This window comes from Bos mutus, chromosome 8 (genome assembly GCF_027580195.1).
Source record: "Bos mutus isolate GX-2022 chromosome 8, NWIPB_WYAK_1.1, whole genome shotgun sequence".
NCBI classification, from domain to species: domain Eukaryota; kingdom Metazoa; phylum Chordata; class Mammalia; order Artiodactyla; family Bovidae; genus Bos; species Bos mutus.
This window is the reverse complement of record NC_091624.1, coordinates 1,931,145-1,956,349: the sequence shown is the minus strand read 5'-3', so window position 1 is coordinate 1,956,349 and position 25,205 is coordinate 1,931,145. Positions and strand designations below refer to the sequence as shown.

The 25,205-nt window shown below is 57.5% G+C and overlaps 2 protein-coding genes across 2 annotated transcripts in view; one reads left to right on the top strand and one right to left on the bottom strand.

Annotated features, from left to right (window-relative positions):
* Positions 1-2,205: 2,205 nt before the first annotated feature.
* ADI1 (acireductone dioxygenase 1) lies at positions 2,206-8,577 on the top strand. The gene is made up of 4 exons (XM_070374970.1): positions 2,206-2,457; positions 4,244-4,363; positions 6,798-6,977; positions 7,962-8,577. The coding sequence occupies exons 1-4, from the start codon at positions 2,338-2,340 to the stop codon at positions 8,079-8,081; spliced, it is 540 nt and encodes a 179-aa protein (XP_070231071.1). The 5' UTR covers positions 2,206-2,337; the 3' UTR covers positions 8,082-8,577.
* An 8,360-nt stretch (positions 8,578-16,937) lies between these two features.
* The window catches only part of TRAPPC12 (trafficking protein particle complex subunit 12), a 34,957-nt gene continuing 26,689 nt past the window's right edge, over positions 16,938-25,205 (bottom strand). The window contains 6 exon segments of the mRNA XM_070374969.1: positions 16,938-17,663; positions 17,774-17,861; positions 18,446-18,546; positions 19,866-19,964; positions 21,602-21,675; positions 22,294-22,366. Coding sequence (XP_070231070.1) covers positions 17,421-17,663; positions 17,774-17,861; positions 18,446-18,546; positions 19,866-19,964; positions 21,602-21,675; positions 22,294-22,366 — 678 coding nt within the window. The 3' untranslated portion in view covers positions 16,938-17,420.

The following is a 25,205-nucleotide window of genomic DNA, read 5'->3' as shown; positions in this document are numbered from 1 at the left end:
GGCTTGAATATAGGTGACCTCCAACCATTTACCATTCCATTTGAGTAAGTTAGTGAGATCTGATAAAATATTGAAATCGGAAGTCCTGAACTCAGGCCAGCGGTTTTGGTTATCCAGTTTGTATTGAGGCCAAATTTGAGTACAAAGTGACTCGAGTTTATGAACCTTGAGATTGGTCAAGAGTAGGTTTGAGGTTTTGTTTTACGCAGGCCAAGGGACAGTCCCATGGGATGGATTGGCTTGCTGCTGCTAAGTTGCTTCAGTTGTGTCCGACTCTGTGCGACCCCACAGATGGCAGCCCACCAGGGTCCCCCATCCCTGGGATTCTCCAGGCAAGAACACTGGAGTGGGTTGCCATTTCCTTCTCCAATGCATGAAAGTGAAAAGTGAAAGTGAAGTTGCTCAGTCATGTCTGACTCTTAGCGACCCCATGGACTACAGCCTACCAGGCTCCTCTGTCCATGGGATTTTCCAGGCAAGAGTACTGGAGTGGGGTGCCAGTGCCTTCTCCAGATTGGCTTGACCCCATAGCAAATGGCTAACGACTGTCTGGTCGAGAGAAAAGGTCGTCACCTAATCTTTTGACCGGGCAAATGGAGAGAGAGAGAGACTTTTAAGGAGGGAGGGGCGTCCCCCAAGTACCTCCCCAGAGGGCCTTTGGGCTGGAGGGTTCCCTGGGAACGCAGAAAGGACAATAGTCTCTGGCGCCCTAGAGTACTGTCCAAGCTTCCCTGGGCTACTGGGTCAGGTGAGAATTCGTGGTGGATGAAGGGAGGTCGAATGGCAAAAGGCCTCTGTCCTGGAGTTGGTTGGTCTCGCTAAAAAGAGCGCATAGAGAAAAGAGGAAGAGAGAGAGAGGCCAATATTCCTTGGGGTTCGTGGAAACCAATACAGACCTTACCCAGGGCTTGTACTGCTCATGAAGGCACAGGGCGTCCTCCCGAGGAGGTACTGAAAGCCTGGGCGGGAAAGTGAGCATGGCAGGTTTCTTCGCTCCAAAGAGCTGGCCATGGAGAAGGAGTCTGAGAAGGAACCTCAACCTCCTGGGTTTGGCACCAAAAACTGTAGGGTAAGGGAGTTAGAGAAGCTGAGGTTCAGAGAAAGAAGGAGACTGGCACTTTACAGGAACAGATCACCTTTAATGAGGTGAGAAGGGGCAGCAGTCAGATCAGTGGGCTGCTGCGCCAAGAAGAGAGTAGGTATATACAGAAAACATATATATGCGGAGATACATTGTTTTGAGGGGGTCTGTTTTTCCTCAAGATTATTTTTTATTAGTTAGCTTTCAACAACTGGGGCAAGGAATTCCTGAGACCTGCTGGAAACTGGGATCAGCTGGGAGCTGAACGTAATCAATCTTAATGTCCATTCCTTTCTTTAGGGGAGAAAGTTCTTGAAAGCTGAGTGCTGAAGAATTGATGCCTCTGAACTGTGGTGTTGGAGAATACTCTTGACAGTCCCTTGGATTGCAAGGAGATCCAACCAGGCCATCCTAAAGGAGATCAGTCCTGGGTGTTCATTGGAAGGACTGATGCTGAAGCTGAAATTCCAATACTTTGGCCACCTGATGCGAAGAGCTGACTCATTTGAAAAGACCCTGATGCTGGGAAAGATTGAGGGCAGGAGAAGGGGACTGCAGAGGACGAGATGACCGACTCAGTGGACATGAGTTTGAGCAAGCTCTGGGGGTTGGTGATGGACAGGGAGGCCTGGAGTGCTGCGGTCCATGAAGATGCAGAGTCAGACATGACTGAGCCACTGAACTGAACCAAACTGAACGAATGGTGGGGAGTTTTAACCGGGTAGCCTTTCCCTTTTCCAGGGGATCTTCTCAACCCAGGGATCGAACTCAGGTCTCCCGCATTACAGGTGGATTCTTTACCAGATGAACCACAAGGGAAGCCCAACTGGAGTTTCAACTGGAGGCTATTTTGAGCCCTGTAGCTTTCCTTCACGTAACCCGAAGCAATGGCACCCCACTCGTACTCTTGCCTGGAAAATCCCACGGACAGAGGAGCCTGGTGGGCTGCAGTCCATGGGGTCGCACAGAGTCGGACACGACTGAAGCGACTTAGCAGCAGCAGCTGCAGCTTTCCTTCAGGGACACCGCCTCGCGCCAGGAGCCCGCCCGCCGGCGGGAAGGAGGCGCTCCGCCCCGGGCTTCCAGGCGCGCCCCGCCCGCCTCCCGGGGAGGGGAAAGGAGGGAGGAGGAAAGGAGGAGGCACGGGTGAGGGCAGGAAGAGGCAGGGCAGGAGGACGGGCGCCCGCGTGCGGCCAGGCTCAGGCCAGGCTCACTGCTGCCTACCCCGGCCCAGGCCCCGCACTCAGTTCCCGGCCATGGTGGAGGCCTGGTACATGGACGAGGCGGCCGACGACCCGCGGCTGCCGCACCGCGCCGAGCCCGCGCGCCCTGTCGGCCTGGAGCAGCTCCGCCGGCTCGGGGTCCTTTACTGGAAGGTACGCGGAGCCCGCGCGGCGGCACAGGCGCCCCTTCGGCCCCGCGCGCCCCGCCTTCCGGCCAGCGGGCCTGCGGAGCCCGGGCCCGTGCTCACTGCGCACGCTCGGCGCGACCCGGCCGGCCCCCCATCTCCACCGCGGGGCGCGCCGCGTGCTCGGTGCCGGGATCGGGGATCGGGAGGCGGGGATCGGGGGTCCGGGATGGGGGGCGCGGGGGAGGGCAGAGGGGTCGGAGTGAGAGCGGGGCCCCGGGCCCGCGGGTCCCCGCCGCCCCAGTGGGAGGCCGGGGCCCTGTAGGCGCGGGCCTGTCCCCAGGGGCCCTGGCGGGGCGGCGGGAGGGCGGTTGGGGTCCCTGAAGTGTCCCCGTGCGTCTCCCTGGTGGGGGGGGGAGGGGCGGGTCGACAGGAGGCGCCGTCTGTTCAGACTCCTGCCCTTCGGTCTCGCTGTCCACGGGACAGTTTTGGAGCAGGAGTGGACACTGGCCAAGCTCTGAAAGTGTCCGGGGATAAAGTAAGGCTGTGTTTTCAGCTCCTCCGCCAGGTCGAGTCGGACTCCTCCTGGCTCCTGGTTCTCCTGTGGATGGGAAGACCCAGGACTGTCAGAATTAAAGTTGTTGAGTTGCTCAGTCGTGCCCGACCCTGCGACCCCATGGACTGCAGCAGGCCAGGCCTCCCTGTCCATCACCAATTCCCGGAGTTTACCCAGACTTACGGCCATCGAGTCAGTGATGCCATCCAACCATCTCATCCTCTGTCGTCCCCTTTTCCTGCCGCCTTCAGTCTTCCCCAGCATCAGGGTCTTTTCCAGGGAGTCGCCCATAGACTTGTTTGCTCTGCTTCCAGTGCCCTGGGCCTTTTTGTACTTTATAATAACTTGATCTGGAGCAGGACGATAGCTGGGCATGTTCACCTGTTGTGTCTCAGTGACGCCGTAGGGAGTGGGAAGCTCTCACCTGGATGTGAAGGTGCACTGTGGGGGTCTGCTCACCTGGGGAGTGGTCATTGAGAAATTCATGTCTCTGGCTTCCTTGGTGGCTCAGTGGTAGAGGCTGCCTGCTGACACAGGAGACAGGCTGGTTGGGAAGCGCTCACGTGTCTGGGGCAAGGCTGCCACAACTGTCGAGCCGGAGCTCTGTAGTCGGGGAGCTGCAGCTCCACGAAGCCTGCACTCAGCAGTGAAGACCGAGTACAGTCAGAAAGGCATCAATAAAATTTTAAAGAAAGAAAAGGCAGCTGAGGCCAGGGGGTAGAAAGCCTCTTGTCTGCCTGAGGAACTTGGGTTTTATTTGTGGGCTCAGAGGGCCTCAGGTGTTTTGGCTCGGGGAAACAAAGTAACCATAGAGTTGCCATAGAGACAAAGGTCAGGCAGACTTGCAGAGTGGACAGGAGGCAGAGGAACAGGACGCCGCGGTTACAGGCCTGAGGCGATCAGAGCTTCCCCGACTCGTGGTGGTGGGACTGGAAGCGTGAAGTTTGAATAGAATCTCCCTGGAAGCGTTGTTGGAGAGAAGGGAGGCGGAAATTCGACGCAACTGCACTGCTTTTAGCCTTTAGGGAAAGCATGCCAAGAAATAGGGAAAGGAGGGGAAGAAAGGTGACTTTAGGACTGACAAAGGACCAAATGATATTAATGCAGTATATGTGGGATATAATTATACTGGAGATCCAGAATGCGGACACAGGACTAGGTAATAAATTCAGAGTATAATCATATTGGAGATCCAGAAAGAGACTGTTTCGGTGTGTTCACGTGACCTCCTGTTTGTTGCTTGTTTAAACTCTTTTAGCTGGATGCAGACAAATACGAGAACGATCCAGAATTAGAGAAGATCCGAAAAGAGAGAAACTACTCCTGGGTGGACATCATAACCATATGCAAAGACAAACTACCGAATTACGAGGAAAAGGTAAGGACTCTGTATTATTGGAAAAGGGAATTATTAATTATTCACTATTAATAAATGCAGGAGAAGGCAATGGCACCCCACTCCAGTACTCTTGCCTGGAAATTCCATGGATGGAGGCACCTGGGGTTGCAAAGAGTCGGACACGACTGAGCGACTTCACTTCCTTTCTTTCTATAGTTACTTTCAGAGAAGGAAATGGCAACCCATTCCAATGTTCTTGCCTGGAGAATCCCATGGATGGAGGGCCCGATGGGCTGCAGTCTATGGGGTTGCAAAGAGTTGGACATGACTTAGCAACTAACACACACACACACATTAATAAATGCAAGCCTTTCCTTCTTTTTAAATGTCTTTCATTTTGGTTTATATGAGAGGCATGCTGGCCTTAGAATAAGCTGAAAAGTATTCTGTCCGTTTCCGTTTTTTGGAAGAGTATGTCTAGAATGGTTTTACTTTTTTCTTAAATGTTTGGCAGATTAACCAATGAAGCCGTGGGGTTTGTTTGTTTGTTTAGGCGGTAAGTCGCGTGTCCGACTCTTGTGACCCTATGGACTGTAGCCCACCAGGCTCCTCTGTCCATGGGACTTCCCAGACAAGAATACTGGAGTGGATTACCATTTCCTTCTCCAGGGGATCTTCCCGACTCAGGGATCAAACCCTTGTCTCCGTGTCATTACCACCTTCTCGAACGGCTTCTCTCCTGAAATAAAACCCTGCCCCTAATACCAGCTTATCTTTTGTTCTCGTAACACATACTTCTTTACTATCTGATTATCTCACGGTTGTCTTAGGTTAACACATTTTGGGCAGGAATCCTGCGGAAGGGGTGCCGCGTCTGCTCAGGGCATCCCGCCTGGAGGCTTGTGCCTGGGGTGGGGTGGGGGTCCCAGTGCCCATGATGCAAAACTTGGCTGAACTGGTGCCCGCCAGGGTTCCGTGTTGGGACCGGACACCTCTTCCCGCTCTAAGGAAGGGTCTGTGGAGAGTGACTTTCTGCTCGGAGTCAAACTTGGGCTTCGTGTGAGTGAATCTCACTGACCCGGCCTGAGTCAGTTACCCTGTCCCTGTGCCGTCATCTTCCTGTACTGATTGGGCCTGCTTCTCTCCATCGATGCCCATCAGTACACGCGTGCGGATTCGTGGTTTCCTCGTGGGCCCGTGTCCATTCTTGCCGCGATCCACCTTGATGTTCAGATTGGTCCAGACTCAGCGGGGGGCGGGGGGGCCCTCTCTGTGGTCCTGCCGCGTCCCCGCCGTGCTCCCAGCCCCTCCGTGCTCCCTGGCTCAGGGTGTTCGTGCCCCTCGGGGCTCCCTCGGCCCATCCTTGGGTCTCTCTCCTCCCGCACATACCACAGTGCCCGATGGTGGCTGCATCCACCCAGTTAGGGTCAGCAGGCCTGTCCGTGGAGCTCCAGGTGAGTTGCGGTCCTGTCTTACTGAGGGTGTAGTCAGAGAACTATGTTCAAAAGCACTTAGGTGAGTTTTCTTTTCCTCCTGTGGTTGTGAGCATATGGCTTGATTCCAGATTTAAGGTCCCCCCTCCCCCAGCCCCCAAGCCTGTTTTAGTTTTATTTGTGACTCTGTAAGATGTAAAGTGAGTCACACAGTCGCGTCCGACTCTCTGCAAGCCCATGGACTGCAGCCCGCCAGGCTGCTCTGGCCTTGGAATTCCCCAGGCAGGAGTCCTGGAGTGGGCTGCCATAGCCAGGTTTAAAATGAAGACTCTACCAGAAGGCCCCTGGCTCCCCTTGGCTGGCCTGCACCGCGCCCTGCTGTCGGAGCCGCGTGCCCGTTGACTCTACCAGCCCGCTCTGCTCCCGCCTTCCGGGCGCCTCCAGCGTTCCTCAGTGACAAACAGCACAGCAGGGAGCGGCGTGTGCACGCCTTCCCGTGCTGTTGGAGGTGTGTCTTCAGGGTAGATTCCCAGACAGGTGGCGGGTCGGTGCGTGTCCAGCTGCAGGGCAGGGACCTGTCCCCATGGCCTCGCCCGCCCGAGAGGCTGCCGTTCTCACTGGAAGCGGGGATTTTCCAAACGTCTGTGGATTGTCCAGAGGGTGGAAGCATGATGTGAGGAGAGCTTTGAAACCCTCTGGGACAGCAGGCAAGAGGTGCGGAATCTTAAGGCCAGTTAAAGAGAAACGTGAAGGTTGCGTGGGTGTTTACTAGAGAATGCTTCCAACGTTTGTGCACATTCAAGCATTTTTATTGTGAAACGTTAGAGGATGGAGCCCTGAAAGACACAGGCCAGGTTGGGATGAGGGGGAGGTGTTTACTGAGCACCTTCCTCAGATGCACACGTGCTCCTGCCCTGCCGGGGTGACCACGTGCCTTCGCGTCTCCTGGGGGCGGGCCAGGTGGTCCGCGCTGGCGCAGGGGTGGTTCCGGCCACCTCACCCCGGGGGGCCCCCAGCTCACAGAGCCTCCCCACCCCCAGATCAAGATGTTCTTTGAGGAGCACTTACACCTGGACGAGGAGATCCGCTACATCCTGGACGGCAGCGGGTACTTTGACGTGCGGGACCAGGAGGACCGCTGGATCCGGATCTCCATGGAGAAGGGGGACATGATCACCCTGCCCGCCGGCATCTACCACCGCTTCACGCTGGACGAGAAGGTGGGCTCGCGGCTCCTCTGCCGCAGTGTGGTCTGCGCGCCTGTCGGACGCTCAGCCCAGGCAGCGCCAGGCGAGGACGCTGCCTCAGCGAGCGGCCGGGGGTTCGTGGGGGCCGGGGGTCTGCAGGGGCGCACGGGAGCACATGCCCAGGCCAACGGGAGGCGCCCCTCCAGGGGTCCCTGCTCCTTCGTCATTCGAGAGCATGTCCGTTGGGCCTCAGCCGTTGGGTGCTGGAGCCATGGACACGGTCACAGAAGCAGGAGAAGGGTGGTCTGGGGCTCCCTCCGTGGGCTTGGGACTGACCTGAGACTCACGGGTGTGCTCAGCTTAAAGCTCAGGACTCGGAGAGGATGTGCGAGGGAAGGAAGGTCGCCCCACTCCTGGCCCCAGCATCTCTCCCTGAAGGTGGCCATGATCAGGTCCTCAAAAGTCTTCTTGGAGAGACGGCTCGCTTGGCAGGCGAATGTGAGTCGTGCACAGGAGCCAGCCGAATCTGTCTGGGGGTGGCGCCCCTCTTTTCTGCTCGCTGAGCTCTGGGACTGTTTCCTGTCGGCATATAGAGAGCCCCAGCCTGGGTGCAGCTGCCTGATGGCCACTGGGACCCACTCTGGTTTACTGCGTTGAGTGGTGACCCCAAGAGATGGGTCCGCCAGCTGTCTCCAGTTCTTTGCTGTCGTAAACGGCTCCGGGAGAAAGAACCTCACGCGTTTGCCATCGTGGCCTGCTGAGAGTTCCCCTGTAGGACACACCCCCGGACGTGCACCATGGCTGGACAGGGGTGTGGGTTTTAAACCGTGCTGCGGGAGGGGCCCGCGTGCAAGGCGGTGTGTCTGTCGAGAGCGTGCGCCCGACGCTGCCCTGCGGCTGCCTGAGCACAGGCCCTCCTGCCTTTCAGAGGAATGTGTATGAGAACAGGGGTGCGTGGCATGGGGCGTGACCTCACGGCTGCATGCCCAGCGCCGCTCTGTCTGTGTGTCTCCCCAGAACTACGTGAAGGCCATGCGGCTGTTCGTGGGAGACCCCGTGTGGACGCCATACAACCGGCCGTCGGACCACCTCGAGGCCCGGACGCAATACCTGGAGTTCCTGGCGCAGTCGGCCTAGAGGCCCCTCGTGAGGCAGCACGGAGTCTGTCCCTTTCTCCGGCTTCAATGCTGCAGGCGTGAGGCTGGGGAGCCTCCTCTGCAAGCTTGTCAGATCAGAACACTGTATTTTTTTGATCAGAACACGTTTTAATGGATGGAGCCATGGAGCTGGTTGCACATGCAACCAGCTGGAAATTTGGGCAGGTGATTCACTTCTCTGATTCGGGGTCAGGGGTCAGTGGCCCCGCACTAGATCACGCCTTCAGCTCTGACCAGTGAATTTCATCTCCCCAAATATAGCCACTTACTGCCTGATTCTCGGGCTTTAAACAGGCGCCAGGCGAGGCCATGCCTGCCCTGTGCAGACTGTGACAGTGGGTGACAGGGCGGTGGAGAGGTCACCCACTTTTCTCCCAAAACACAGGGGTGCTGAGGGGGAAGCTGGCATGTTGGGGGACACGCACTCACTTACGCCACTTTCTTGCTCAAAATAAAGTAGCTGCCTTGTTGCTCTGCTGGCGGCTTGGAGTCGCCTTCTGTTCTGGTACCTGTGGTTCCCTCACGTCACCCCCTTTGCGTTCGTCGTCTGACGTGTGTGCCTGTGTGTAGTTACGTCTGTGTTTCCCGGGTCAGCACTGTTCCACGCGCAATTTCTGGTTAAACTCGTACAGGAAACGAATTCTACAATCAAGCCTTTGAATTTTAACAAGAATTGGTACATCGTTTGTATTTTGAATCAACAGTTTTGAGATACAATTATATCTCATTTGTTATAATCATAGAAAAACCCTGAATTAGCCTCAGATGTGAAGGGCAGTTTGCTTTGGGTATTCTTTTAAACTGGATTAAAAATCTTTATGTGGAAATGGGTATGTCATCGTTTCCACGTTGGTTTTGGCACGTGTCCAGGCACGGAGGGACCCCAGGCCTCGCCGTGTGGGTGAACGCTGGACTTAGGGTCAAGCTGTGTGCCAGCCACACGGGTAACACCGTCAGCCCCCAGGGTCGGGCATTGCCCCTCCTCCTTCTTGCCGAGACAGGGCTCAGGAGATGAGAGGGAACCTCGGAGCAGGGGTGGCTCCTCCTGTGGGCACCGTCAGTCATACAGAGGATGGTGGTTTACGGATTTGCGGTTGTCAGGGGCTCCCAGGAGCACACGTCTGGGAGCTGAGCTGTCCGTGTGGACCTAGGAGCACTGCTTGTTGCGTAAGACATGTCTCAACGTGTCACTTGACAGACGTGTCCTCCCTTTAAAGGTGTGCAGCACTTGGGGGGTGGCACGTGGCTCACAAACCTAGACAGCATATTAAAGCCAGAGAAATCACTTGGCCTGCAAAGGTCCGTCTAGTCAAGGCTGTGGTTTCTCCAGTGGTCGTGTATGGATGTGGGAGTTGGACCATAAAGAAAGCTGAGTGCCGAAGAATTGATGCTTTTGAACTGTGGTGTTGGAGAAGACTCTTGAGAGTCCCTTGGACTGCAAGAAGATCAAACCAGTAAATCCTAAAGGAAATCAGTCCTAAATATTCATTGGAAGGACTGATGCTAAAGCTGAAACTCCAATACTTTGGCGACCTGATGTGAAGAGCTGACTCATTTGAAAAGACCCTGATGCTGGGAAAGATTGAGGGCAGGAGGAGAAGGGGATGACAGAGGATGGTTAGATGGCATCACCAACTCAATGGTCATGAGTTTGAGTAAACTCCAGGAGTTGGTGATGCACAGGGAGGCCTGGCGTGCTGCAGTCCATGGGGTCGCAGAGTCGGACACGACTGAGCGACTAAGCACAGCACAGTAAGGAGGTGAAGTTAACAGCAGAAACACAGCCAAAGGCAGTGGGGATGCCCCACAGGCGGTGTCATTTGCTGATTTGCAGGAGGTTGGGAGCAGAGCCCGACCTCGGCCCTCAGACACGCCCGGGCCGTGAGCATCACTGTTCCGGCCCCGCCCCTCGCGGGGGTGCGGTTGGGGGGCTGGGGGGTGGCGGGTGCTGAGGGAGCTGCGGTGCTGTGCTTAGTTGCTCAGTCGTGTCTGACTCTGTGACCCCATGGACTGTAACCCGCCAGGCTCCTCTGTCCATAGGATTCTCCAGTCAAGAATACTGGAGTGGGCTGCCATGCCCTCTTCCAGAGGATCTTCCCAACCCAGGGATCGAACCCCCGTCTCCCGCATTGCAGGCGGATTCTGTACCATGTAAGCCACCAGGAAGTCCAAGAAGACTGGAGTGGGTAGCCTGTCCCTTCTCCGGGGAATCTTCCTGACCCAAGAATCGAACTGGGGGCTCCTTCATTTTCAGGCGGGTTCTTCACCAGCTGAGCCACCAGGGAAGCCCTGCTGGGGCGGGGGTGGGGTGGGGGTGGGGGGCACATCTCAGGAGGCTGAGCACAGGGGGTCTGCCTCCTCCCCCGGACACCCTGATGTTGCTTCTCCCAGGAGCTCAGGCCGAACAGGCTGGCAGGAGGGCATCTAGGTGACCCTGGAGCCTCACCCTCTGGCCTCATTCTCTGGTCCTTACGGAGGGGACTTGGTGTAGCTGGGTTTGGGGGCTCGTTCCTCACACCACTCCCTGCCCAGCTCTGGTCTCCCAAAGCTGGGGGCTTTCGTGTCTGCCGAGGGGGCCGAGGACACACAACCTCGGAAGAGGGGCGCCGGGTGTCTACCTGCTGGAGGGCCAGCGTGCAGGATGCGGTCCCCCTCCCCCCGCAAGGTTCTAGACTCCGGCTTCCTTCCAGGGTGAGAGGTCGGCCCATTGCTTTGCTCGGGGAGCTTGTCTCCCCGGGTCTGAGATGTCCGCGGCAGCCCTGGGGGCGGCGGGCCGGTTCCGGGAAGGCCCCTCCTGGCTGCGTCCTCACGCGGCGCGGGGCGGGAGCGGCAGCCCCGCCGGGTCCTCCCGAGACCACCGCCTGCGGTGGTGGAGCCGGGCCCGTGAGCCGGGACCCCGCAGACAGGAAGCTAGCCCGGGCCCGCAGACAGGAAGCTGACTCCGCAGGTGGACAAGGCGGCCCCGGACTGCTGGGCGGGGCGATCAGCGCTCCTGATTAGAGACCACAGGCAGCACCGCCCGGGCTTCATCACCAGCGATAGTGCTGTGGGTGCAGGTGTGGGGGGAGTGTGTGTGTGTGCATGCACGTGTGTGTGTGAGGGGGAAGTGTGTGTGCGCGCACGCGCAGTGTGTGCGCATGTGCAGTGTGTGCGCACGTGTGTGTGTGTGTGTGTGAGGGGGAAGTGTGCGTGTGCGCGCATGTACAGTGTGTGCGGGGAAAGTGTGCGTGCGTGCATGCATGTGCAGTGTGCGCGTGCGTGTGCGCGCATGTGCAGTGTGCGCACGTGCTCGCGCGGGGGATGTGTGTGTGTGTGTGTGTGTGTGTGCCCGCGCTGCTGATGCAGATGCACAGGAAGTGCGCTGTCGCCCCGCGTTTCCAGGTGTTCTCCAGGCTCCGCCTTAGGAGGCCGTTTTCCCAAACATCCTCTTAGACGTCCAGGGGGTCGCAGAGTCGGCGGCAACTGAGCCACTGAACTGAACTGAGCTCTTAGATGCGGTGGCAACCGGGAGGAGGACACCCAGGTCACCCGGGGCCTCTGTGCCCCGTGGCCCCTACTGGAATGGGGCCTGCCTTTCTAACGAAGGAGGCCCCCTACTCAGCTCCCGTCCTTTGGTTTCCCCTCCTGGATTTTAATGAATGCCTTTTATTTTTCGGGCTTCAAATGCTTGTGTTTGATTTAAGCAGACAGTTCCAAGAAATCCTGGGGCCAGACAGAGTCTCATCTGAAGGACGCAGGAGCCCAGCAGAGGCGCATCAGTGCAGTCCGGGCAGCCTGCTGTCACACCCGTCTTGGGGCCTGCGCCACCGTTAACTAATCCTGATGGCTGGCTGGTGAGGCGGGTCACTGAGGGGGGCCCACAGGCACACACGGGCAGCACACCCTGGGGGTCCACGGAGAGCAGAGGTCCCAGGGGGCGTCCAGGAGGACCCTGGAGTGGAACAAGCCTGTTTCCGCCCTCCCGAGTGCTGCCAGCAGGTGTTGGGGGCTGAGTGCCCAACACCGAAGCCTCCCGTCGTTGGAGCCTCGGAACGTGACCTTACTTGGAAATGGGGTCCTTGCAGGTGTGACTGCATACGGCCCTCAGGGAGGTCCTCCTGAGTGAGGGTGGCCCTGAACCCGGGCCCGGGGTCCTTACTGAAGAGGAGGCGGGGGGCAGAGGCCATGCGGGCACCCTGAGGGCCGGGCAGGGCTGTGACCAGAGCCCCCCAAGACAGCATCACAGAGCCTGGGAGTGCACCGCTGGCCTAGACTGAGGCGCAGACTCGGGGCGTGTCCAGCCGCCCGTCTGTGGGTGTCTGCTGTGGCAGCGTCAGCAAGCTGAGCCCAGCCCGTCCCCCATTTCTCAGGCGAGACCCGAGGCTCCAACTGCTCAGCTCTGCACCCGAGCTCCTGCAGGTCCCCTGGTCCCCGGACGCCTCCACGCAGGTGACCCCAATCACGTCCTTCCTTGAGAACCCCAAGTGGGAGGCTCCCAACATGGCGAGCCCACCCTGCTCACCAGCCACACGAGGCCGCCCGGCATGGCAGTCATTCAGGGACGCCCGTGCAGTTTCCTGGCCAGATCTGCTGTCCCTGGACAGGGCTGGGGGAGCCGTCCCCACGTCTTCCCGAAGTGAGTTCTCCCCGCTCCCTCACCTTCCTTGCCCAGCACCCGCCAAATACCCTGCTCTCTGGAGTAACTGGGGGTGGGTATGGGGGGAGTTCAACATGGGGACGGTGCTGAAACCACAGCAGGGTCCTGGGTGAGGAACCCTGAGGTCCAAGATGCTCTGTGATCAGTAACTGGAAGGGTTGGATCCATTTTCTAGGAGGGGGTCATGGACGGGGGAGGCTGGCATGCACTTTATCTGCTTTATTTATGCGTCTGTTGTGGGTAACAGACTTGCCTGAGGTTCACATAGGGCCACATTTGACATAATTCCCAATGCCTGAATTGGCCATCTCCTCTCACACGTGAGAGACCAGCTGAGACGGCTTGGTCACCAGAAAGCTGGGCTGGATGCGGGCACGAGCTGGGGGTCCTTCCCGCCTGGCTCAGGCCTAGCCCTGGGGGCGGCCTGGGTCTGCCTGCTGGTGAGGAGGTGGGGGGGTGGGCGCCACCCTGACGTGTGCTGGGGATGGAGGGGGACGCGAGGAGCCCTTACCTCCTCTGGAAGGACAGAGGCCCCCGCCCGGGGAGGGGAGGGGATGGCCTGCTCCACCCTTGCTGGGCATGAAGCCCTGCCTGTGAGCGGATGCCCCCTGGCCTCCCCCCACCGACCGCAGCCTCTTTGCTTGATGCTCTCAGGACCTCTGGCCTTGCTGTCCATGCCAGGCCAAGGTGGCAGAGGGTATCCCTGTCCTTAAACAGCCCCTGGTGCCTGTGCTGCTGGGACAGTCACTCTGAGCCACGAGGCTCCTGCATGTGTTTTTCTCCAGTTCTGCAAATGTGTCTCTATCTACAGACGACTTCCCCGGTGGTCCGGTGGTTAAGAATCTGCCCGCCGATGCAGGCAATGAGGCTTCAGTCTCTGCTCAGGGAAGATTCCACATGCAGCAAGGCAGCTAAGCACGCGTGCCACGACTGAAAGCTGTGAGCCTACAGCCCATGCTGGGCAAAAAAAAAGGCCACCACGAGAAGCCCCCGCAACTGCAACTAGAGTAAGACCACACGTGGCAAGGAAGACCCAGCACGGCCAAGAAACAAATTAAAAACAACAAAAAAAACCCACGAAGAAAATCACGTGTATCTACAGTGTATTTGTTGCTGTTCAGTTGCTCAGTCCTGTCTGACTCTACGACCCCATGGACTGCAGCGCGCCAGGCCTCCCTGTCCATCACCAACTCCCGAAGCTTGCTCAAACTCCTGTCCATTGAGTTGGTGACGCCATCCAACCATCTCATCCTCTGTCGTCCCCTTCTCCTGCCCTCAATCTTTCCCAGCATCAGGGTCTTTTCCAATGACTCAGTTCTTCACATCAGGTGGCCTAAGTATTGGAGCTTCAGCTTCAGCATCAGTCCTTCCAGTGAATATTCAGGATTGAATTCCTTTAGGATGGACTGGTTGGATCTCCTTGCAGTCCAAGGGACTCTCAAGAGTCTCCTCCAACACGACAGTTCAAAAGCATAAATTCTTTGATATCAGCTTTCCCTATAGTCCAACTCTCACATCCATACATGACTACTGGAAAAACCACAGCTTTGACTATAGGGACATTTTTGTTGGCAAAGTAATGTCTCTGCTTTTTAACATGCTGTCTAGGTTGGTCATAGCTTTTCTTCTGAGAAGCAAGTGTCTTTTAATTTCATGGCTGTAGTCACCAACTGCAGGGATATTGGAGCCTCCCAAAATAAAATCTGTCACTGTTTCCACTGTTTCCCATCTGTTTGCCATGAAGTGATGGGACCAGATGCCATGATCTTAGTTTTCTGAATGTTGAGTTTTAAGCCAGCTTTTTCACTCTCCTTTCATCAAGAGGCTCTTTAGGTCCTCTTCACTTTCTGCCATAAGGGTGGTGTCATCTGCATATCTGAGTTTATTGATATTTCTCCCAGCAATTTTGATTCCAGCTTGTGCTTCATCCACCCTGGCATTTTACATGATGTACTCTGCATATAACTTAAATAAGCAGGGTGACCATATACAGCCTTGATGTACTCCTTTCCTAATTTGGAACCAGTCTGTTGTTCCATGTCCGGTTCTGACTATTGCTTCTTGATCTGCATAGAGATTTCTCAGGAGGCAGGTCAGGTGGTCTGGTATCCCTATCTCTTGAAGAATTTCCCACAGTTTGTTGTGATCCACACAAAGGCTTTAGTGTAGTCAATGAAGCAGATTTTTTCTGGAACTCTCTTGCTTTTTTGGTGATCCAACAGATATTGACAAATTGATCTCTGGTTCTTCTGCCTTTTCTAAATCCCAGAATCTGGGAGTTCTGGGTTTGCGTACTGTTGAAGCCTGGCTTGGAGAATTTTGAGCATTACTTTGCTAGTGTGTGAGATGACTGCAATTGTGCGGTAGTTTGAGCATTCTTTGGCATTGCCTTTCTTTGGGATTGAAATGAAAACTGACCTTTTCCAGTCCTGTGGCCACTGCTGAGTTTTCCAAATTTGCTGGCATGTTGAGTGCAGCACTTTGACAGCATCATCTTTTAGGATTTGAAATAGCTCAACTGGAATTCCATCACCTCCACTAGCTTTGTTCATAGTGATGCTTTCTAAGGCCCACTTGACTTCACATTCCAGGATGTCTGGCTCTAGGTGAGTGATCACACCATCGTGATTATCTGGGTCGTGAAGATCTTTTTTATATAGTTCTTCTGTGTATTCTTGCCACCTCTTCTTAATATCTTCTGCTTCTGTTAGGTCCATACCATTTCTGTCCTTTATTGAGCCCATCTTTGCGTGAAATGTTCCCTTGGTATCTCTAAGTTTCCTGAAGAGATTGCTAATCTTTCCCATTAGACTAGCAGTCAGCAATGTATCTATTTTGTTTTAAACGTGAATGGTATTTCAGGGCACACGCATCCTGACCTTGACACCTGGAGGCGTGGGCATGCCCACGCCCACACATGCTCGGGTCTCCCCCGTAACCGCTGTGTGCGCTCCTCAGCTATGGAGCACGGCACACTTTCACCACCTTCTTTAAATCACTGCCTATTTTTTAAAGGCAAAACATTTACCAGTTTTGGTGACTTTTCCCACTGCTTATAAAAATCACACACACAATTATGTAGAAACATAAGCTCAGTCGTAAAAGGGAAAATAAAACTGCGTTTCAGCCCATCCTTCCTGTGACTGTAGTTTAACATCAAGTATCAGTTTTCAGCCTTTTCTATTAACATACGCTTCGTGTAAACATACCTTTGAGGACTTTTCCAGGTCATTAACTTTTTAAATGATATGGTCTTTCATGAATGCCTCTCAGGAATATGTGGTGATGAATGAAAACACTCTATTATAAAAACTTCTGAGTCAGTTGCCAGTTTATTTTCCAGAAACGCTCCATCATTTTTCTGCTCACACACGTGTGAGCGTGTGTTCCCACGAGGCTCCCTGACAGCTGCGGGAGGTGGGGTGGGGGGTGGGGAGTGCGGCCCCCAGGGGTGTGGCTGTCTCAGCTCGAGTGGCAAGCCCCGCAGACAACACTGACCTGTCACGGCCTGGGGGCTGGAGGCTTGGGGTCGGGGCTGCAGGGTGGTCCCTGGGCCTTGCTCCTCGCTGGGTCCTCTCCTGTGCGCCCCTGGGCGCCCACCCTCGGGACTCCATCCCACCTGGACACCTCCTTGGAGGCCCATCTCTGCAGACGGCCATGCTGGGGTTTGGGGAGATTCCGGGGCAGCAGCTTTTGGGGTGCTTCCTGGGTGTGCGATGTGCAGTTGAGGCCTGGATCTGGGATCCGGGGGGCACAAGGTGTGGTCTCCCTTGGGCTGGGACCCTCCCCCCCGGCCCGGGAGGCAGGCCAACAGTACTTGATGCATTTGATTTAGAAACTTAAAGGAAAACAGAGTGTAAAGCAGGTAGATCCCAAGTGTTAGTCCAGAGGCCGCGGATGCTCTGGGTGGGGGTGGGGTTCCCCTCCCTGCCTGAGCCGGAGGCGCCCCTCATTGTCTCTGGAGCTGTAGGCCCGGTCCTTCTGGCGGCCTCTCCTGTCTCTCCTATTTCACAGGGTAACTAATTTGTTTCCACGACTGCGTTGAGACCGTCTGCCCAGGAGATGCTGCATTTGTGTGTTTACCACAGAAATGACTAGAAATAGAGCTCGGCTCTGCTTTATGCAATACATGTTTATATCAGAATCTTAAGTGAACTGTTTTAAGATGTATTAGCAGAGCTGGGTAACTTCAAGAGCCCCTGCCAGAGTTCTTTAATCCAGGTGCGTTAGACACTTTAAAGGCAGGCGTGACCATGAGAACAGACACTGACCCCAGAGCTGAGAACGGTGACCCCTGTCCTGGCCCCACTGCACACGCAGGCCCGTGTCCTCGCCCCCGCCCCCTGTGCTGGAAACGCGCAGGATGAAGAACGGATTCGCTCCCCTGACACCAGATTCCTCCGAGGGGCTCAGCAGAGGCTGGAAAAGGCCCCGGGGAGCAGAGTGGAGCTGCAGCTATGGGGCGGGGGGAGCGGGCCCTCTCCCCCCATCTACGAATCTCTAGAACGCTCCGGCTCAGGGCGAGAACCGTGTGTGTTACGGGTCCGCTCTCCCGCGAGGCTGCTGGGAGTGGCCCCGGGACGCCCCCGGCCCCGTGCGTGTGCGCCCCGCGTCTGCAGCCCGCCTGATGGAGGCGGCGGCGGGCAGACGCCGAGCAGGAGGCCCGGGGGCGTGCGCGGCGCGCTAGGCCAGCTTGAGGCAGTGCGTGTTGAAGCAGTCGCCCTCTGTGCTGGCCACGGCCTCCAGCAGGGCCTGCTTCTTCTGCAGGCTGCGGGACGACTCCAGCTCGTACATGGTGGTCAGGTTGAAGAGCACGCTCTCGTGCAGGTGCTGCCGCGGGTCCCGCTGGGCCATGGCCTCCAGCTGCCGCAGCGAGTCCTTGAGGCGGCCCAGGTACAGCAGGCACACGGCCGCGTTGTTGTTGGCCTGCGGGGCGGGGGCAGGGCTGGGTGGGGGTGTGCGGGCTGCCCAGGCCCCCCAGCCCTGGAGGGTGCCCGACGCCAGCGGACGCACCACCTCTGCCCGGGGCGTCTTACCACTGCATTCGAGGGGTCCACCCTCAGGATCTCTGTGAAGAACCTGTGCGCTTCGGCGAAGTTATTCTGACCGAGGTGAAGGAAAGCTCTGCAAATAAGCGACACGGGACGGATGATTCGGAAGTCGGGAGGCAGGCGGGTGTGTGGCGGGGACACTGAGGGGACAGCTCCAGGAAGTGGAACCTCGCGGGAGGACGCGGGGAACGCAGTCCGTAGTAACGCCCTATCTTTGTGGGCAGACGGACCGTAACTAGACTAGTCGTGCTGCAGTTCATAAGAGAGAGAAACATCAGGTCACTATGCTGTGTAACAGGAACGAATGGTGTTTCAGGTCAATGACACTCCAAACTAACTCACAGAGAAAGATTCAATTGTGGTCACCGGGGAAGGAGGGCAGGGATTGGATGAAGGTGGTCCACAGGCACCCGGGGCGCAGCGTACAGCACCGGGAACAGCATCCACACCGCTGTGCGTTACCGTGAACGCCGAGAGAGTGCGCTCTGTCTCTCATTTTGTATCCGTATGGGGTGATGAGTGTTTGCTATTTTGTGGGCATCACTTCCCAATGTCCCAATGTATGGAAGTCAAGTCATTATTGTTCTCACCTTAAACCTGCACCGTGCTGCAGTTACGGCTCAGCAAAGCTGGAGATCACAGAAAAGAAATACACACCTGTTCATCAAAACCATGGTTTTGCCCTGCAGTCCATCCAATTTCTGGGTTACTTTCTCTACGTCTTGAAAGTACTTTTCAGCTGCTTTTATGTCTCCAATCTGCTTTGACAAAATGAAGCAGTCAATTCAGGTGACGATGTTAGACCTATACCCACACATACAGTTCCCCAGTGTCAGGTGGGGACGTGTCAGGCGGGGTGAAACTTAGGTGACCACTTACTAACTGTCATTTTTCATTAAAAAACAAAACGCAAAAGCCATTCAGGACACAGCAGGATGTCAACATCTGTCCACATGTCAGAAACTGAGTGATTAAGTTGTATAAAAAGGCAATTAAAAAGGCAAATAATAAAAAGCACTGTGATATATCTAGTAAGCAAACCAACAAGCCCAAACTAGTTATGTGAAGAAAAACATGAGATAAGAAATGGAAGAAGCAGTCAAGGACAAGAGAGGTAAGTGGAGCAGGATCACAGGCGAGAGGGGAGAAGCGCCCTTGGGCAACAGACTGAAGCGATTACGGGAGAGGACGACTTTGCAGGACTCCAAGCAAATGCACGCGGACACACGGAGCGGACATGTGATCTCTATTTTGGCACTCTAAACTGCCAAAATTGATCCCAGAAACAGAGAAGAAACCTCTCCCACGCATGGAACACTAAAGCTGTTGATAAATTGTCCCACAAGCCCCAGGAGTGTGGCTCAGGCCTTTGAGTCAATTCTTCATATCTTCCAGCAACAGATAATTCTAGAATTATCTGAGGACAGAGAGAGAAAAAGCAAGCCACTTCTATGAAGACAGAAAACAGATACCAAGTGCTCCTGAGAACAGTGGGCGCACACGCACACGCACGCACACACACGCACGTGTACGCATGCACATGTACGCACACACACGCACGTGTACACATGCACACACACACGCGCGCACGTGTACGCATGCACACGCACACACAAACCCAGACCAGCCTCAGCTGCAAAGAGCTAGGGCCCTCCCCTGGAGCGCAGGGTTTTGGCGGCTGCGCCCTGAGTGTTTCGGTGGTGGAAACTGAAGACGCTCCCACACCTGCTTCTCCCCTCCTTCCCAGGGAGGAGGGTGCCAGGGGCCCTGGGGGGTCTGGGGCGGGAGAGGAGCCCACGGTGGCCGGCTCCTCGCATCAACACGTTTCTACAGCAACAGGGCAAGGCCTCAGCCACCCGTCTGTGCACTGCCTGACGGAAATCTACGTACACTGACGTGTAGCGACTGGCCTCCCCATCACCTCGAAGCTGGAGGCTTGATACTCAGTACAGTCAAACCAGGACCAAAAAAGAAACCGCCTTCTGACAGCAACAGACGTCTGACTTGACACCCTTCCTCGCTTTCTCAGACCCACAGGACGCGCTGAGGTGCAGCCCCCGACCCCCACCCCTCGCACCTGCAGAAAGATGCGGCCGATGCAGCTCAGCACCTGGGGCTCCTGCTCTGGGTGGAACTGGACGACCGCGCGGTACGCGTCCACGGCCAGCACGTAGTCCTGCGGGAACACTCGAGAGTCAGGAGATCCTGCTCCGCGCGCACGGCACCCACAGACCTCGTGAGCAGGGGACACGGCACCCGCCAGGAGCGGGGCAGATGGCCCAGCGGGCCGGGCTCTGGGGTCTGGGCGTGGCCGTGGTCCCCAGAGCCCTCCTCTCCCGGGGGTCTGGCTGTGCGCTTGGCCTGGGGGTCTTGCTCCCTCCATCTGCTGAGCAGCAACTAGCATTTCACCCGGACCAACTTTTTCCTGCTTGTCAGCCCTCGGGGCCGGAGCTTGGATGGCAGGTGGCCCGGCCCGTCCCGTCTGCGGACACCGTCTGGGGCTCGTGATAACAGCTTGCTATCTCTTGACGGGCGCAGGCGCAGACCACAGGCTTCCACGGCAGTTTTCTCCTGAGCCTCTGTCAGACCCCTCAAGGTACTTCTCTTTCTTTACTCGCCTCCATCTTCATGCAGACCAGGACTGGAGTCACTAGTTTGCTAACTGGGGCGTTAGGTGACCGGGGACGTTCCACAGGAAAACCAGAAGCAGACCCGCCAGCCCAGCACCTTTGAGTGAAGCTCATCCAAGTGAACTGGGCCCCCAGTGCTTGCGGGGAGCCGGCCACACCCGCTGACGTGCCCTATGCATGTAAGTGCCCGTGTCCACGAGAGCGTGCAGTGGGCGAGGGCCCTCTCCTGGGGGTGCAGTGGCCCCGGGCCTCTCAGACCTGGACGGGGGCCCCGGGGCGGCTGCAGCACTGGGCTCAGGCGTGCTCCCAGGAGCCCGGCTGCCCGTGACCCGGAGCCCGGCCCAGAGGTGCTGTTGGCCGGAGGCTGTTCCCGGAGACGGTCCTCTGCTGGGTGAGGACTCGCCGCCCTTTCAGGGACTTCAGCTGCACTGAGCTCTCCAGGGAGAGCACCATCTACTCTGGTCGGGCAGCCGCGGCCTGATGGTGCCCTGAGTGGCCAGGGTGCAGGGCTGGGCAGGGCAAGGTGACCCGTCAAGGGGCTGGGGGACATCCAGGCTGTGACTCAGGCCACTCTGCCTGACAGCATTCCAGGCAGACGTTCAGGGCTGAGGCATATGGACAGACAGCTCATCATCAAAAAGGTAGGCGACCGTCAGGTCACCCGGCAGAACTGATGCCAGAGCCCACTGCCCACCACCCACGAGGCTGGCTCGGCACCATGGCCTCACGCTGCTGTCCAAACGGGCTTGCCCCAGGTGGCAGCCAGACACACAAGTGTGCCGAGGCTGTGACAGCAAGATGCTTCACTCCTTTTTAACTCAAGAATACTAAAGAATCATCTAAAATTTCACATTAACCCTCATTTGTAGTACAGGCACTCCTGAAGCACCGTGTCGGTTCTGTGCTGGGTTCAGAGAGCGCGGATGGCAGGCGGAGTCAGGGCGAGGGGACCCCCTTGGTGAGCACGGGGCCAGGACCCCGAAAGGCATGGAGCGCGAGGACTTCAGGAGCCCCATTCAGACCCGCTGCAGCACCGAGTGTCAGCGCTGCACTCTGCGGACATTCCACTTAGTAGAAACTGAAGCACGTGGACCCCAGGCGTGCCCCTGGCCCCTCTGCTTGCATGCCACACAGGGGCTCTTCCCCCCGAGCGCCCAGGGCCCCCGCCTCTGGGAAACGGTACCTTCATGAGCAGCAGGCAGTTGGCCATGGAGCAGGTCACGCGGCCCAGGCGGGACCGCCACAGCTGCACGGAGGCTGAAAAAGAGGAGGGGTGAGCGCCCAGGGACGTGGCCAGCAGCCCAGCCACAGACGGATGCAGCCCCCACGTCTGTGGCCCTGCCCTGGCCACGGCTTCCTGTGCACCTTGGCGCGTTCCTCGGGCTGTGCTCTCGACGGCCGCCCAGCTTCAGGGGGACAGAGCCTGACTGGACCAGGAGATGAGCCCGTCGTGTAGCGGGGCCACCCCGGCGGGTTGTGGATGGGCGGGGCTCCCCGCTGTAGGGCTGTGGACAGTCACACAGGGGCGTCAGCACCGCAGCCCTGGTGACAGCGGCCTGCCTGCCCGAGGCCTGGGTGTCCCACCCGCTTACGTGGAAGCATCGGTTCCTAACCCAGCTGCCTCGCCAGGCTCCGAGGGCTGGCGGGAGAGGAGATGTGGGGTGGGAGGGTGGAGAGGCCGGGGCAGAACAGGCCCGGGGAGGACCCTCCTCCTGCTGCCAGGACCAAGGGGCAACTCTGAGGTAAGAACCTCCTAGAAAGGATGCTCGTTCTGGGAGGAAAGCAGCGAGGAGATGCGCGTGGGAGAGGCGAGACGGACAGAGGCTGAGGCCCGGAGCAGGCCTGGGCCGGCCCGGGGACACGTGCGGCACTGACCTTGCCTGTTCTCCTGCGCGATGCTGCTCGTGGTCCCGTCCTCCGCCAGGCCCTGCTCTAGGTTGGCCAGGATCTGCGGGACACGCAAGGACAACAGTAGTGAGTCTGCTTTTGGACGCTCTGCTGAGACGCTCCAGGAGCAGCAGGTTTCTCTGCTGAGGGTCTCCCGGGGACACGAATCGAGTGTCGCCGCTTGGGATGCACGGGGCGGATGGCAGACAGAGTAGTGACCCTCTGGCTTGAGGGTCAGGGTTGACGACGCCCGCAGAGCGCCCAGGGAGCCCAGACATGCGGAGCGCGCGCCCGCTCTGTCTGGGAAGCTTCGGGTATGGGACACAAGAGGACAATTATTCACTTCTATGAAAACATCAGTCTCGCTCCTCCAGGACCCCTGAGGCGTGTGGCCCTTTACTCATCTATCACTTAAGCTCCGAGCATCTGTCACTTTACACCGGTTTTACTGTTTGGCTAATGTCCTTGAATCACTTCTTTTGTGACTGTTTCCCTGAAAGAAAGGAAGTTGCTGCCCTGGTGATCTGGGCAAAGGACAGATTCTCATGGAGGGCAGAATGAGGAGAACAAAACTGTTAACAGTGAACACTGTCTGCTGGAGAGAAAAATAAAGACGTGTCAACAGGCGTCTGGCGGAGAGCTCCCGGTTCTGTGACGACGGGCTTCAGGCACGTGCTTTGCGGAGACGCCCTCGCTCCGTGGTTCACCCTGCCGTCAGCAACGCCCTCCGAGGCTCACCCTAGAGGGGAAGCTCACCGCCAGCAAAGCAGCTGCTCCAGACTCTCCCTGGCCTTGTCCCTGTGCCCGGGAAGGGCCACTGGACCTCCTCGCCCTCAAGGGTCTGCACTTCACACCAGGAGGAGGACGACCTGCCATGAACACAAAGGCCTGTCCTACCATGACTGCTCAGGACACACCTGCGTTTTACAAGTGTAACAGCTGCAAAGATGAGCTAGTTGGTCCAAACAAGGCCACATTTTCCAGCTACTTATCAGCCGTCTCCTGACCAGGAACAGAAGTCTTGATGGGCCACTGATTGGGGACAGTGACAAAGTGAGCGCTGGAGGCGCCGAGGAAGGGGAGCGGGGTCCTGGCTCTCCCAGCCCAAGGGCCGTGCAGGCTCCCGCGGGCCCTCCAGGAGCACTAACGGTGCGGGTCGGAGGCCGTGAGCCTCTGCCTCCCAGAACCACCCAGGTGGGCTGCACCCAGCGTGCCCAGCCTGGGAGGTGCTCGGGGGGCAGGTCAGCCCCACTCCGGCTCCAGGCCAGAGCACACAGTTCCCGAAGCAGCTGCAGTACTGAAGTAACAGTGGCTCTGAAAAGTGAAGATGCTGCCTCGAGGTGAGGAGGGAGGACTCAGGATAAAGTGTGGGTCTGGGAGACAGTCCTCCACCCTGCGGGCGGGGCTGGCGTGACCAGAGCTGAGAGGCTGCGTGGAACCGACCGCCTTGCCCCCGCCCAGGGTACAGCTTGTCCTGGGCTGGTCCTGGGTGGGGCAGGCGCCATCAGCACCATGGACAGCAGCGGAGGGAGGCCCAGGGCCCGGGAGGCAGGCGCTTGGCGGTTCTGTCCAGGAGAAAACTGTCGGCCTCTCCCGGGCTGCAGGCGGGGACGGGTGGGGACGGTCTGAGGACCGGGTTTATGTACGAAGTGTCCAGTCCTCAGACCCCTGGGCGCCAGCCCTGATGACTCACTAATGACCCACCGAGTCCACAGAGGGGCTTAGATTCCCCTGGAGCATCCTGGGACCTTCCCAGCCCTACCAGTCTCTTCCAGACTTCTGGAAAAGAGGCTTTTCAAAGTGAGAAGAGGCTTCTTGGAGCTTCCCCAGGCCACTGAAGGAGCATTAAGCACTCCCAGGAGCCAAGCGCTGGTCCGCATCCATCATCTGACCCCATGGCAGCCTGGAGGAGGCCAGAGACATTCCTCCTCCCGACACGAGCCGCTCAAGGCTTCCAAGGGCCAGTCATCCTGCTAGGAAGAGTCTGCTTGGCTCCGAAGTCCCTCCAACCACGATCTGTGGACACGCCTGGTGTCCGTTATACTTTGAAACAATACTCTTCCCAGTCAGCTCAGAGTGAGAAACTTCAATGACAAGGTAAACCAGCCCTCACTTCCTGCTGGGAACCCAGAGGACCACCCAGGAGCTCCAGAAGCGTCCACCAAGAGCAACTGGGGACCGGAGGAGTTCAGCAGGTACAAATAACCCCATTTTGCGAATCTGTCAAACGTCGCTGCTCCTAACTGCTCAGTCACAGCTCTGAAAGCCCCTGCCTTCCAAGAGCACTGCACCTGGGCGAGCCGGCAGGGGGCGGGAAGGGGGCTGAAGCCGGGGAGACCCCGAGCCAGACGTCTCCGCCCCAGCGCCCAGGGGAGCAGTCTGATCCGCTGGCGCCACTCTACGCCTGCCACATAACGGCTGCTTTAGAACCAAGGACAACCCGGGAAGCGCTGTTGAACCTCAGCTGCCTTCGGAGCCAGAATTACGAGTGACAGCTGTCGTCATGACGGAGTCGTCATGAGTGTAATCTGCTTTCATTCTGCAACATTTCCAGCCATTATCTCCTTAAATCCGGCTCCAGCACCTGTGAGACATGGAACAGGTGCTCGGAGCCTCCACAGGATGTGAGAGCGGTCGGGAGCCCGGGCACACGTTCACAGCTGTGATTTTATACAAGAGGAAACGCTTCTGCTTTTCATTTACTGACAGCACCAGGAAGAAGGGTTTTAGGCCTCGAGCTTTGCCAAAACCCACCCACCATCCCCCAGAGCAACTTCAGCAAGAAGAGCAAGGAGCATAGCCACAAGGAGCTAGGCGACCTGCCTTCCCAGAGCGGGCGCGGAGATGGGGTGGGGACAGGGTGCTGTGAGGGCGGCAGCGGGCTGAGCGCTCCACCAGGC